The following is a 13,780-nucleotide window of genomic DNA, read 5'->3' on the forward strand; positions in this document are numbered from 1 at the left end:
GGGGAAATCCATTTCACGAGGCCAGCAGACCACATTCACCAGGAAACAGCATTCACAGAAACTGACAGACTTGTTATTTTATCTTGAACTATTTTCAGTTTAACACTAAGGAACAGTAAGTGGTATGGTGCTAGAAATCATGTTCATAAGCAACAGAAATATCACAGCCACCGTGGCCAGTCAACTACTGGCCCTGACACGTCAAAACATAATAAAAATCAGTAGCTGTGCAACCTGAGGCTCTCCTCAGCCTAGAATCAGGAAACCGATCCTTACTGTTAAACTGAAAATAGTTCAAGCTATAAGCTTCACACATCAAACTGTGTGTATCTATTATATCACATCAAAAAAGGACTTCCTTACGCCATTAAATCAACTGCTAAATAAAATTCAGCGCACGGTGTTGGTGCTTTCACAGTCACTGGCAGATAATTGAACCGGTTTCAACAAATTTGACTTTTTTTTCAGGAGAATAACTTGCTTCAGGACATTTACTTGGTAAAAGTGAAATTGTCTTGGAGAAAGTTTCTTGTTTCAACAAATCACCATAAAACAATTAAGAAAATCTTGTCATATTGGCATGAATCAAGTGAAATTTTATAGAAACCAGCAGATTGTCTGCCAGTGCAGTGAGATAATTTGACTAAAAATAACATGAAGTAAGCTTGATAGGTCTGGAGACAAGATTAAAATCACTGGACAGCTCAGTCATTTTTTGCAGTGTACAAGCGAGTGGGAAAATACCACAAACCAAAAGCCAAATGCTGGGACATTTTGAAGTGGAAGTCTACTCTAGCAGCCGCTTTGGCAGGTAAACAGCCGTCATTTGAAGTCTACTATTCTATTATAAATAAAATGTCTATTCTAAACAGGTCTGCATGATTGGAGTGAGTGAAACTACACTGACCTTCAAAACTCCACCTGTCAGCACCACAGTGTCGATGGAACTGAGAGAATCGCTGAACAAAATATTTTATTCATACTTTGAAATCAGTGAGCTGCTTCCTGGTTTGTGGATGCAAAGCGGACAAACCTAGAGCTGGATCATGGTTGTGTGACTTTTACCGTACTGCCTGGTGTACGAGCGCACACTGGATTTCCCTTAGGACTCTGTGCATACCGTAATTCCTCTAAGCAGTGCGCATTACAAAAAGCGTTATATAACAACAAATGAGCCAAAGAACCAGCAAAAACACACAGAACTGCTCCTGAGAGTCAAATCTTGATCTCCAAATCATGTTGTCTGGAAAAAAATTGAAATTGGCTGATATGTTAGTGTACTCTAGCAGCCACTTTGGCAGGTAAACCGGTCCTGATTTGGAGGTCTTGATTACTGTGTTTCTCAAAAGTAAGACCACAAGTCCCATGAACCCCCGCCGCTTCCTGTCGCAAATAGGAAACAACATGAAAACATAAATATCACCAAAGTTGGAGTCGCACGTTTTTCACACGACAACAGCGATATATACATTCAGCGTTTTGTCACTATGTGGTAACATTGGGACCTGTTATGCCTATTATGAAAAAACAGATGGTGGAGAAAGGTTGTGATGTGTTGTCCCAAATTCTTGTTTTTAAAGGGGCAATACATAAGGTTTTTTTACTGTCCCATAGCACAAAACTAGAAGGGCACTCGGAGAGCGCAGACCTCCGCCAAGGTTTGTGCTATTATTGCTTGTTTGTGAGTCGGATCCGGATCCGCTCCAAAATGTAATGTGTTCTTCCTTGGCCCATGCTACACCCTTCCACGTTTCATGAAAATCGGGCCAGTAGTTTTTCTGTAATCCTGCTAACAGACAAACAAACAGACAAACAAACAAACGGCACCGAAAACATAACCTCCTTGGCGGAGATAATAACCATAATATATCTGTGGTTTACAAGCGATTACTTGGACACCTGCTGAGGTTTCTGGCTTTCAAAACTCACTTTCTGGCCTGAAATCTGTTTTGGAACAAAAACTCCCCCATTGGAGTTTAAAGACTCTCCCAATCCCCCTGATGTGTTTTGGTGTGGACTGTTTCTTGGACTTCTTTGCTGTGGTACGACAGTTTACGATAGTTTCCCTTAGGAAAACTAATGAAGTGGATCTCCTCTTCCTCCTCTCTCCTCTCATGTACACAGTATGGATATTATATGTTCTAAACAGCCTTAACCAAACATAATTAACAAGAGCGGATTAGCGTTGCTTGAGTCCAGGATGTTAAATTACACAGGAGTGCAGTGTGAGCCGGCCTAATCCTCGCTCCGCCCGCCTGTCCACGCTCCCAACCCGGACTTCTGGGAAAATAACGACACGACTCGCATGTCACAGCGGGGGAATTAAGACGCCGCATGTAAAGCTCTGATCTCAAAGCGTTTTCAAGTCCACTAATGCCAACATGCGAGCGCACCATAAAGCTATAATAATCCCTCCCACCCACAGAGTTTCCAGCTAGCTAATACTTATAATAATGACATGAGCTAATACTTAACACAGCGCAAAGCGTTAGGTAATTAATACACTCATCGGCGCCCTTCAAACGACACGCATCACACATTTATGGAGAAATTTCATTTGTTCATCATAACATAATGGATAGCTCTCTGTCAATGCAAAATGAAAAATTCCTGTAAATGTAGTGTTAAATTTATGTCTTATCGACCATTCAAAATTTATTACAAGCACAAAATGGTTGTTTTGAAATGATAAAAGGCAACTTAAGTCCTTGGTTGACAAAAATAATCCTTTACAGACTCAGTGCTTTGTTTTTTTATTGTTTTTTAATTACTTTAGGTCCAAAATGTATATGGAAATGAACACTTCAATAATCATAGTCAGCGACCAAAGGAAAAAATTCATCCTCAGATAATCGTAGCATGTCATCAGTTTAGGGCTGCAACTAACGATTATTTTCATTGTCAATTAATCTGTCGATTATTTTCTCGATTAATCGATTAGTTGTTTGGTCTATAAAATGTCAGAAAATGGTGAAAAATGTGGATCAGTGTTTCCCAAAGCCCAAGATGACGTCCTCAAATGTCTTGTTTTGTCCACAACCCAAAGATATTCAGTTTACTGTCATAGAGGAGTAAAGAAACCAGAAAATATTCACATTTAAGAAGCTGGAATCAGAGAATTTTGACTTATTTTTCTTAAAAAATTACTCAAACGGATTATCGATTATCAAAATGTTTGGCGATTAATTTAATAGTTGACAACTAATCGATTAATCGATTAACCATTGCAGCTCTACATCAGTTTGTGGCGTTCGATGTGATGAATGTGTTGTAATTCACTTTTTTGCTGTAACCACTTTCCCTCAATCTGCCTCGTCTACTTCTACTTCAGCTAGTGATTTCCTACGTTTCCCAGAATGCCTTTCAACAACCCCCAGAAAAGAGGGCTTTCAATCCAAGGTGGCTGTCTGGACATACAAATAGTTTAGAAATGTGATCATTCAGCGGTGGGTTATACGCTGTGTGCTGGAAATATCTGGAGGTGACGTCACCTCGTCTACGATTGGCCGGTTATCCACCAAGAAGGAAAATACAACAAACTACTGAATTAACCCAGAAATGCAAAGTACATCACCAATCTTTGGTTGACAACAATCATCTTTTATAGACTCGATTCTTTGTTTTTTTTAGCTATAGAATGAGAAATTTAATTACTTTCAGTCCAAAATGTGTATACAATATCGCCACGTCAAAATAAACCCTTCATTCATTGTTCTTGGTGATGAAAGCGGGTCTTTTTCTGACTTGGGATTCAACAGTTTCCAGTCTGGAAGGCAGGCGAGCAGCAGCCTTTCCTCCTAATACCTTTTCCATGGTGGCTTGTCAGAAACCAGGCTCAGGCAGGAGAAGTTGGGCAGCTTTGGATGATATTATTACTAATCATATCCAAATCCCAGGCAGCTGTTTCTGTAATGCATTTACCAGCCCACAGGATCTGATGCAACCGTCTCTTATGATATTAAAGCAGGGCGGGCACCTATGTAGAAACCTGGCTGGGATGTTTGGGAGAGTTTATTCCAGTTTATTAACCTCTGTATTCAACTATGGAAAAGCATTGTAAGTAAATAATAAATCTATGCTGTGAATTAATGGAAATCTCCCTCATATATAATATCCTTAACAACACAATTTAAGTACAAATACATTGTGTGTTAGCAAGAATAGGGAAGTCAATATAATTTAGTCTCCATCTTTGTCCCTCAGCCTCACTGTGGTGTTTCTGCTCTGTACTTCCCAGACATCACCTGTCAATCAAACAGTGTGGGCGGAGCTTGGATTTCCTGTTGATGCAGTTTGAGTTTCTCTTTTCTTTGTCTGTTCAGCCATGGTGGCTATCACTGCTCATGCTAACTACCCAGTTCTTCTTCTTCTTCTGTTTATTCCAAACAAACTGGAAACGTAAAGCGCATCACTTCCTGTGCGGCAGAGGATTTTTCCCAGGAAAGAGCGACCAGACACCGGCTGTTTAGAACAGACGGAGGAGAAGATTTATGAACTGGATACAGGTTGGATCACTGTTGTGTTAGAGCAGTCAGTGGCTGTCAACTCTCCAGTTTTTCCCGGGTTTCTCCCATATTTTCACCCTCTCTCCCGTTTGGTAATTTTCCCCGTAAATCTCCCATATTTCCCTTTTTATTTTTACAGCTATACAGAATCATAATTGGCCCAATCAAGTTGTTTCGGTTAGATCCATAGACTATTTAACTTGGGAGACTATTTTCCCATTCCTGACCAGAAGTATGTTGGGAAACATCCATTTGTTGAACTAGTTAACCCAATCCTTTTTGCTCTGAGATTACAGCAGGGCAGGCAGTAAAGGCACCTGGTCAGAGAGATGAAACCCCTTTCATAATGTAAAAATTATGGTCGGGTGGGGGTCCCGGAAAATCTCTCTTATTTTCAAAGCCCAACGTTGACAGGTATGGTGATAGAGAGCAGCAAACAGACATTTATTTCTATGAAAATGTCACAGATTATTACTTTAAAACACTGGAACAGGCCAGTGGAAAGCAAAGTGTTGGATTCCTAAATTCAGCCAGGAGCATCCTCTTTAAAGCCGCTCCCCCCCTCTAACCTTTCCCTCTGAGAGGCTCACTGGGTCAGCGGCTGCCCAGAGAAGCGGCAGCTGAGCAACACGTCCCACACGGGGGGGGGGGAAGCTGGGAATCCCCCCCTCAGCGAAACAACACGAGCCACACACACACACACTGTGAACCGTACAGTCGAGCTCTTCGCCCTCCGCGTGACGGGATTCGCTGTGACGCTCATAGAAGGGCAAAGCTCTATCCATTACGAGCCGCGGTCCGACCCCCCGGGGTCCTGGATGAAATCGCGCTGGAAAATGCCCGACGTTGCCTCTCTGCCTCCTCGTTTATCCCAGGAGAACGCCGCTGTGCGTTTGGTTTGGTTTTTTACCGCATGTCTGGACGTACGTGACTCTCGGCTACGTCAACAACTGCACCGGGAATGTCACAACTCCAAACTTCACCTCTTCTATCCGTGTGAATGGGCTTGAATGTCTGGTTTGCGTAGCTGTGTGTACTGTACATGACTCCTGGACACCGGAAGCAACTGTACTGAGACTGTCTTGAAGCTGCAGCAGGGGCCAGTTGCATAAAGATAGACCTGGTCTTAGACTTAAATGTGACCTTAAGTCAAACTTGCTGTAGATGGTTTATATTTACCCGTTCCTACAACTTCTTGATTGTTGTAGATCTCTAATGTGTTGTTTCTGTCTTGTTATCTTTTTCAGGTCTTTCCAAAAAACAGAGATTTGCCGTCTTTTACGAAATACTTCCCACTCACAATTAGGCCGACTCGTTGCCTTAACAACAAAGTTCTTAACTCAAGATTAGTCGGGGGGGAAGGTGGCTATCTTTCCTACCTCAAAATAAGTCAGTCGTAATATTTATGTAACAGACAGTCTTAATTAGTTCTAGTTCAACCTGAGAATCTAAGGCCGTTTTCACACCTGCGCTTTTAGTCCGGTTAAATCGGACTCTGGTTCGTTTTCCCCCTTGGTGCGATTTGTTTGGGCAGGTGTGAACACAGTAATCGCACTCGGGTGTGGACCAAAACAACCGCACCGAGACCCTTTAGAGGAGGCGGTCTCGGTCCGGTCCCAAAAGAACTCTGGAGGGGTTCGTTTGTGGTGGGAACATGATCCGACCTCGATCCGACCCAACTACCAGGTGTGCTCAATTTACTCCGCAAGTTTGAGCTAAACGGCTCCTGTAGCCAGGTATAGCAGGTATAGCAGGTACAGCAGGTACAGCAGGTATAGCAGGTATAGCAGGTACAGCAGGTACAGCAGGTATAGCAGGTATAGCCAGTACAGCATTTTCAAGACGTTTCCTCGAAGTGCATTCTGCATTCTGCTGGTACAGTTTTGCCTGGTATATTGCCCAGATAATTACCAGTTATGAGCAAATGCCAACTCTGCCATTGCTCCATGTTGCATAGCCACCAGACCAGAGCAAACGAACTATAGGTGTGAAAACGCCCTAAGACCAGTCTAAGGCTTAGACTAGTCATAAACCAGCTTTATGCAACTGGCCCCAGGTCGAGGTAAGACCAGGTCAGACAGGAAGATCGCTCTCCATACTGTGTTTCACTCTGTGTTTAAAGCTAATCCAGTGTGGGGGGGAAAGGTCTGGCAGAGGCCAAGGCGCTGTCTAAACAGCATGAAACCACACACAGCAAACTGTCAGTGCTCATTTAGCTCAGAGGGTAAAAATCAACACTGTGCCAGAGCTTCTGTAGGTCCACACCCTTCACTTCATCTGTGCATTCAACACGTGTGAGAGCTCTGAAGACTCGCCCGGAGCCACATCAGCTCCAATCAACACCTGTCAACACCAGATCATCTTCACTGAAAAATCAACACTTTCTCACACTGGAGAATTTGCCATGCACGAAATCTGATTTTACATTATTATTATTAGTTTAGTTTGGTTCGTAGTTAAGACAGCCTTGAGAAGATCAGATCTATGCAAAAAAAAATATATAAATACCAGATTATCTGAACAATTGAACAATTACAAAAAAATCAAAATTGCAATATGAACTTCTGCGATTTCCAAATCTCAAAGTCTGCAGTTAATTTCTTCAGAGAGAGTTTGGCCCAAACTGGATTTGTGAACAAGGAGTTTTAGAGCTGCAGAAATCATTTTGTAAGTTGAGTGCTGCTTGTTGACCCTCCGCTCAAACGGTGAACTTCTCATTTCGGGATGAAGCTTTTCGTTTCAGCCCAGCAACAACCGCTGAGGAGCCCCTGAGCCCCAAGGCACCACTCCCCCCCCTGCTGCTGCTTATCCTGGGCCCAGCCTGGAGGAACCTGTATGGATTCATGTTGCTGTAAAGAGCTTCAGATGAAAGTCTGCACCGAATGGCCTGGTGTTGTTTTGGTTTGTGTTGTTTTGGTTTGTGTTGTGTTGGTTTGTGTTGTTTTGCATCACATTGCATTTGCAATGCGATGTGTTGTGATGTGTTAAATTGCTTTGTGTTTTGTTGCGTTTGTTGTGTTGTTTATGTTGTTTGTTGTGTTTTGGTGTGTTGTATTTGTTGTTTATTGATGTGCTGTGTTTGTTGTGTTTTGTTTGTTGTGTTGTGTTGTGTTTGTTGTGTTGTTTGTTGTGTTTTGTTTGTTGTGTTGTGTTGTGTTTGTTGTGTTGTGTTTGTTGTTTATTGCTGTGTTGTGTTGTGTTTGTTGTTTATTGCTGTGTTGTGTTTGTTGTGTTGTGATGTGTTTGTTGTCTTGTTGGAGTCAGTCCTATGTTACCATGTTATATAGCACATAATAGGAACCTGAAAAGGGTGTTCCCCCAAGAGTTTGAGTCAAGTTTGAGTAAAATTGTATCCACAGAACCACCCAGACTCTTTAATATTCTCTGCCGGGTCAGATTTGACCCGGAACACCACAGATGTAACAATTTTTTTTAGAGACCTTCAAAATCAAATAAAATGATAACCACTGGTTTTGTTGTGTTTATATAGCTGTTTTGAAGCCTTGTTCCAATAAAAAAAACTGGATAATATTTATGAAATATTTTAACTTGAAACGGGTCAAATTTGACCCGAACACAATAGGAGGGTTAATGTGTGTTAACAGAATATTGAACTGGGGAACTTAGGACCCTGGGAACATAGGACCCTGGGAACAGAGGACCCTGGGAACTTAGGACCCTGGGAACATAGGACCCTGGGAACATAGGACCGTGGGAACATAGATACGCTCCCGTCTTGTTGTGCTGCAACCCTGCAACACCTCACACTGTAAAAGCTGCTATATGATCATTTATATGAGGCAAAACCTTGTATAAATTATGTTCCGGATGCTCGACATGCTGTCATTTCCCTTCTTAACATTAACGGCTCGAGCCACTCTGGGAAAATTGGAAAAATACCCAGGACTCTGCATAAATGAACGAGCTGTCCCAGTGAACGTTTCTCAGCTCTACATGCTGCTGTAGAAGTGAAGAGCTTCAGTCTGAAATGAGAAAAACCTCCAAAACATTTGACATTCGCACTGAGCAAAATAAATGAGGGATTAAAAAGCAAAACACATTGAAGAGCTTTGTTGATGTTTTCATCCAAATAAAGACATTCACTTAAGAAAGAATAACATCTTCAAACGTTTTTCAATCGAGCTTGTTGCTCCCCGCATCGAGTTCAAGTCCTTGATGCTCGTCTACAAAGCGGCAACCAAAACGGCTCTGACTGACCTGAACTCCCTCATTCAGGTCTACAGCTCCCTCCCGCTCACTACGCTCTGCCAAGGAGCGCCTGGTGCTGCCACCACAACAAGGCCCTAAGTCTCTAATCAGACTCTTCTTCTTCTGTGGTTCCTCGGTGGTGGAACGAGTTACCAAACTCCATTCGATCCGCAGAGTCCCTCTCAATCTTTAAGAAAAGGCTAAAGACCCTGCTCTTTAGTGAACACCTTCTCACCTGATGGACTGTGTAATTAAAAAAAAACAAAAAAAAACTCTTTATCTGCCTCATAGCACCTCTGTCCTGTTGGACCAGAACTTAGCTTTATGGCTCTTACTCTCGTTGTTCTCTCTCGACTAGATCCTTGCTTGTGTTGTGTTAAAATCTCATGTGTACGTCGCTTTGGATAAAAGCATCTGCCAAATGGGAAATTGTAAATTAAATTGTAAATTGTTTTGCTTTTGAGATGAGTTTTCTTTCAAAAAGCAGAAAATATACATATCAGATGCAGATGAGCTGTGCAGCTGAAACATGTTTGTTCTGAGTGCTGAAGAAGTTTCCAGTTCTTTTGAGCATATTAAACCTCACTTTATCTGTGTACTATTTGTTTTGAGCCACGGCTGCATGCTTCCCCCTATATAATTACTGTAACTATAATTTCTACATCTGCTTCACAATAAATTGTCTTTATTTTGGCTTCAGCTCCAGCCTTAATGTGTTACATGGTGCAGCTCTCTCTCTCTCCTCTCTCTCCCTCTCTCTCTCACATTCAGGCCAACAGGCTCCATTAAAACCAGCCAGGACAATTAATGTTTCAAAGTAAAAAAAAAAAAAAAAAAAAAAAAAAAAAGGGGCTTTCGACCGCTAGATAATCACGTCATTAACTTGTCGTGCACACCAGTCGTGCTTCATTGCAAAACACATTCAGTCCTGACAGCGTGTCGTTCAGCCGTTTGAAAACTGTCCAGCGCTATTCTGCTTTTATTGACAGCAAACAAGGAGAAGAGAAAATATTGAACGAGGGGTAAAAAGATTTAACAGCATCAACTGTAACCCATCAGGTGTAAACTGACCCAGGTCCAGTCCAATAGCAGCATCTCATTTCGGTGTGACTAATGCTTTATGGTGGCTGTGTGGTGTTTCAGCACGTTTCTGCCACCTTTGAAGTGGCATGTGTCTGGAAATGTGAGTCGAACAGAGACTGTCACCTATAGCAGGGGTTCCCAAACTGAGGCCCAAGGACCAGCACGGCCCCTCAGGGGGGCCCAGGGGGTCCCCAAGAAAAATTAGGAACCCCTTAATCTCACTAGAAATTAGAAATTAGAGAATTTTAAGGATGACTACTTTATAATTCTGTTCCAAGTCCTATCTGACAACAAAAACCTTCTCAAATGGGGTTCCTCCTGACACACACTAATAAAATGGGGCTCCATGGACTAATGTAGATCTATTTTGTGGATCTGTAAAGTTTAGGAGCCCCTGACATAAAGCTTCTTCAGTTTAAAATGCCATTGATCTTCTCTGATCCTACACAAATCCTACGCAGCAGGCGAGACTTATTGTTCGCAGAGTCTGCATGGAAGGCTTTTTAACCGCGTTACTACAGAAGCTCAAGTCATCAATCTGAAATATTGCCTGCTGTCTGACAGCCGTCGACTTCTAAAAGTAGAGTTTCCCAAAGTGGGTCTGTGGACCTCCAGGGGTCCTTCAGGGGCTTCCAGGCGTCCCAGCAGCAAATTTAACAAACATTTCCCTCCCTAAAAGAAGGTATAATGACAGAATGCAGAAGGATAACTGACTATTTTGATTATAGGTTTCCCTCTTTCATGGTTATCACTACAGAACAGTAAGTTATGCAAATTTATAGTAATTCCTAACCAAAATATATCATCCCAGGTGGGGTTTCTGGGGACACAGTCTTCTCAAACCATCCCTATATATGTAGGGTTCCTTGATATGAAGAAGTATATCAAGGTTAAATGGCCATTGGTCTTTTTATTGATTAGCGAATGCAAAATTTTGACCACTGTCTGACAGCTACTGGCCTCTGAAACAGCAGTGAAGGTCTTTGTGCACAAGCCCCAAATAGACAGTGTGTTTAGGATAAAATATCTGCCAGTAGGGGGTGCTGAACCTTTTTGGAGCTGTGGTGCATTTCAGGACCCGTGTGTGTGTGTGTGTGTGTGTGTGTGTGTGTGTGTGTGTGTGCCTGAGTGTGTGTGTGTGGACAGCGCCTGGTGCTGAAACCTCAACACTCAGCAGGCAGATCTGGGCTGGTTTTATAAGTGGCGCAGATAGAAACTGCTATGCATTATTAAGAATATAAGCTTTCCGGAGCAGAGTGCAAGCCTGAATCGAGAAGTGAGAATCAGGAATCAGATAAACACTCAGCAGATAAACAGCTGTTCACACCCAACACCAGGCTGAGCACAGTGTCAGTAACTGGGATACAGGGGCGTCAGTGGGATAAGATGCCACACCTCGGCCTGACTGAGGACAAATTTAATCTTTTTTATTATTAGACTGGAGAGCAAATATCAAAGCAAGAGCCGCCAGAAATCTATACAGAAGCTGAACCAAAAAAAAAAAAAAATCCCATCACATCGATCAATATTCCCTCTAAGCTGATAGTTTCGTGACCTAACGTCGAATGATTTGTCACACTGACCAAGTCATAACAATCTGGATCATCAGTCAGCAGGAGGTTTGGAAGTTTTCGGCCCTAAAACACAACGGGAAGAAAAAAAGAAAAACAAACACAGAGGCCAGACAGTATGGAGGAGAGGAGAGGAGAGGAGAGGAGAGGAGAGGAGAGGAGAGGAGAGGAGGGTGAATGGAGGAAACAGAGAGAGGAGGAGGATAGAGAGGAAGAGAGGGGAGGAGGAGGAGGAGAAGAGGATGGAGGAAAGGAAAAGAGGTGGAGAGCGAGATGGATGAGGATGAAAGGAGGAGAGGAGGATGGAGGGAGATGAAGGAGAAGAGGTTGGAGGCAAGGAGAATGGGAATGAATTGAGGAGAGGAAGATGAAGGAGAGGAGGATGGAAGAGAGGAAGACGGAGGAGAGATGGAGGAGAGGGAGATGGAGGAGAGGAGGAGCGAGGAGAAGGGGGATGAATTGAGGAGAGGAACATGAAGGACAGGAGGATGGAAGAGAGGAAGAGAGAGGTGGAAATGAGGAGAGGGGTGGAGGAGAGGAAATAAGGAGAGCAAGAGGAGGATGGAGAAGAGAAGGAGAGGAAGATGAACGAGAGGAGGATGTAAGAGAGGAAGAGAGGAGGAAAAGAGGAGAAAAGAGGGGTGGAGGAGAGGAAATAAGGAGGAGAGGAAGGGGAGGATGAAGAGAGGAGGAAAGGAGGAGCGGATGATTGGGGAGAGGAGGATGGAGGAAAGGAAGGGAGGAGGAAGACGGAGAGGAGGATGAATGATGGAAGAGAGGAAAGGAGGAGAGGAGGATGGAGGAGGAGAGGAAGACGGAGGAGAGGAGGATGGAGAAAAGGAAGAGAGGAGAAGGATGGAGGAAGATGGAGGAGATTAAGGATGGAAGCGAGGAAAGGAGGAGAGGAGGATGGGGGAGGAGAGGAAGATGGAGGAGAGGAGGATGGAGGAAAGGAAGAGAGGAGAAAGATGGAAGAAGACTGAGAAGATTATGGATGGACGAGAGGAAAGGAGGAGAGGAGGATGGAGGAGAAGAAGACGGAGGAGAGGAGGATGGAGGAAAGGAAGAGAGGAGACGGATGGAGGAAGACTGAGAAGATTAAGGATGGAAGCGAGGAAAGGAGGAGAGGACGGAGGAGGAGGAGGAAAGGAAGATGAAGGAGAAGAAGAAGAGAGGAGGAGCGGCGGTGGGTACCTGGTTGGTGGAGAGCTGTGCATTCTGGGAGATGAGCAGCTGCACCAGGATGTGCAGGCCGGAGGTGGCGAGGCCGGCCAGGATGGCCCAGGTGAGCGGCAGCGGCAGCATGCTGTAGGTGGCGAACAGGGTGAAGAGGACGTAGCCCACCCCGTCACCCAGCAGCCCGTAGCCCAGCCCGGCCGCCAGGATCTGCGTGGCCATGGCGACCCACGTCACCACGCCGCTGTACTGCAGGTAGCTGTGCGACGTCGTGTCCTTCCGCACCACCACTAAGGCACAAATCACCACCTCGATGCCCGTGAAGAAGCCCAGCAGCATCCCTTTGATGGGGTCCATGGGCGACGAGGCCAGCGTGAGGTGCAGCACGAGCAGCGTCAGCTTGGTCACCACGTCCAGGATGTTCATCACCACCACCGACTTCCTCCGCTGGCCCAGGAAGTAGCGCTGGTACAGCCGCTCCAGGTCCCGCGACTTGAAGGCGTTCCGCAGCGTGGGGAAGATGACGCCCCGGTACGTGTAGCCCCAGTTCAGGAAGAAGTCGGAGTTGCTCGGCGCGCAGTCGATCTGCAGGAAGCCCAGGTCGCTGCTGGCGCGCTCCGGGAACACCTTGGTGCCGCCGTTGTTGTGCCGGTCTCCCACCGACGTCCGCCCCGCCGACTGCTTCCGCGCGCCCTGGCTCGGGTCGTAGGGCTCGTCCGGTGCGGTGACGATGCCCTTCACACCCCCTCCTCCTCCTCCTCCTCCTCCTCCCCCTCCGCCCTGCTCGTGGATGAACCGCTGCTCGGTGATGTGCCGCACCGCGTTCTGCCACAGCAGCCGTTTGGGTCGCGCGCTGCTGCTGCTGTTGCTGTTGTTGCTGCTCGGGGTCTTGTTGATGGTGTACAGCTCCTCGCTCGCGCTGGAGCACCGGACCTCGGACAGTTCCATCGCCGCCGCCGCTGCTGCTGCTGTTGTTGTTGTTGTTGTTGTTGTTGTTGTCGGTTCCGTCGGTTGGTCGGTTGTGTTGGGTGTTATCCCCCCCTCCTCCCCGGTGCCGTTACGAGTTGACTGCACGCGCTCAGCGATTTTGGGGAGACGACGTCCTCTCGTGCGCATCGAACCGGGGGCGCGTGCTTCTCTCTCGGGGTGTGTCGAGCACGGCACGGGGTAAAGCGCGGTTGGAGGTCATTGTCACGCGAACGATCCCACTGAAGAAACACGTAAATCCGACTCGAG

At 45.2% G+C, this 13,780-nt stretch overlaps 1 protein-coding gene across 1 annotated transcript in view; it reads right to left on the minus strand.

Annotated features, from left to right (window-relative positions):
- adcy8 (adenylate cyclase 8 (brain)) overlaps window positions 1-13,492 on the minus strand; it is a 126,854-nt gene extending 113,362 nt beyond the window's left edge. The window contains exon 1 of the mRNA XM_071545705.1: window positions 12,563-13,492. Within this exon, the coding sequence (XP_071401806.1) occupies window positions 12,563-13,492 (930 nt within the window). The remainder of the gene's footprint in view (window positions 1-12,562) is intronic.
- Window positions 13,493-13,780: the final 288 nt, after the last annotated feature.

Source organism: Centroberyx affinis, unplaced genomic scaffold (assembly GCF_046629955.1).
Source record: "Centroberyx affinis isolate AG114_WGS23_722 - 3 ecotype Tasmania unplaced genomic scaffold, CSIRO-AGI_Caff_v1 ptg005019l_1, whole genome shotgun sequence".
NCBI classification, from domain to species: Eukaryota; Metazoa; Chordata; class Actinopteri; order Beryciformes; family Berycidae; genus Centroberyx; species Centroberyx affinis.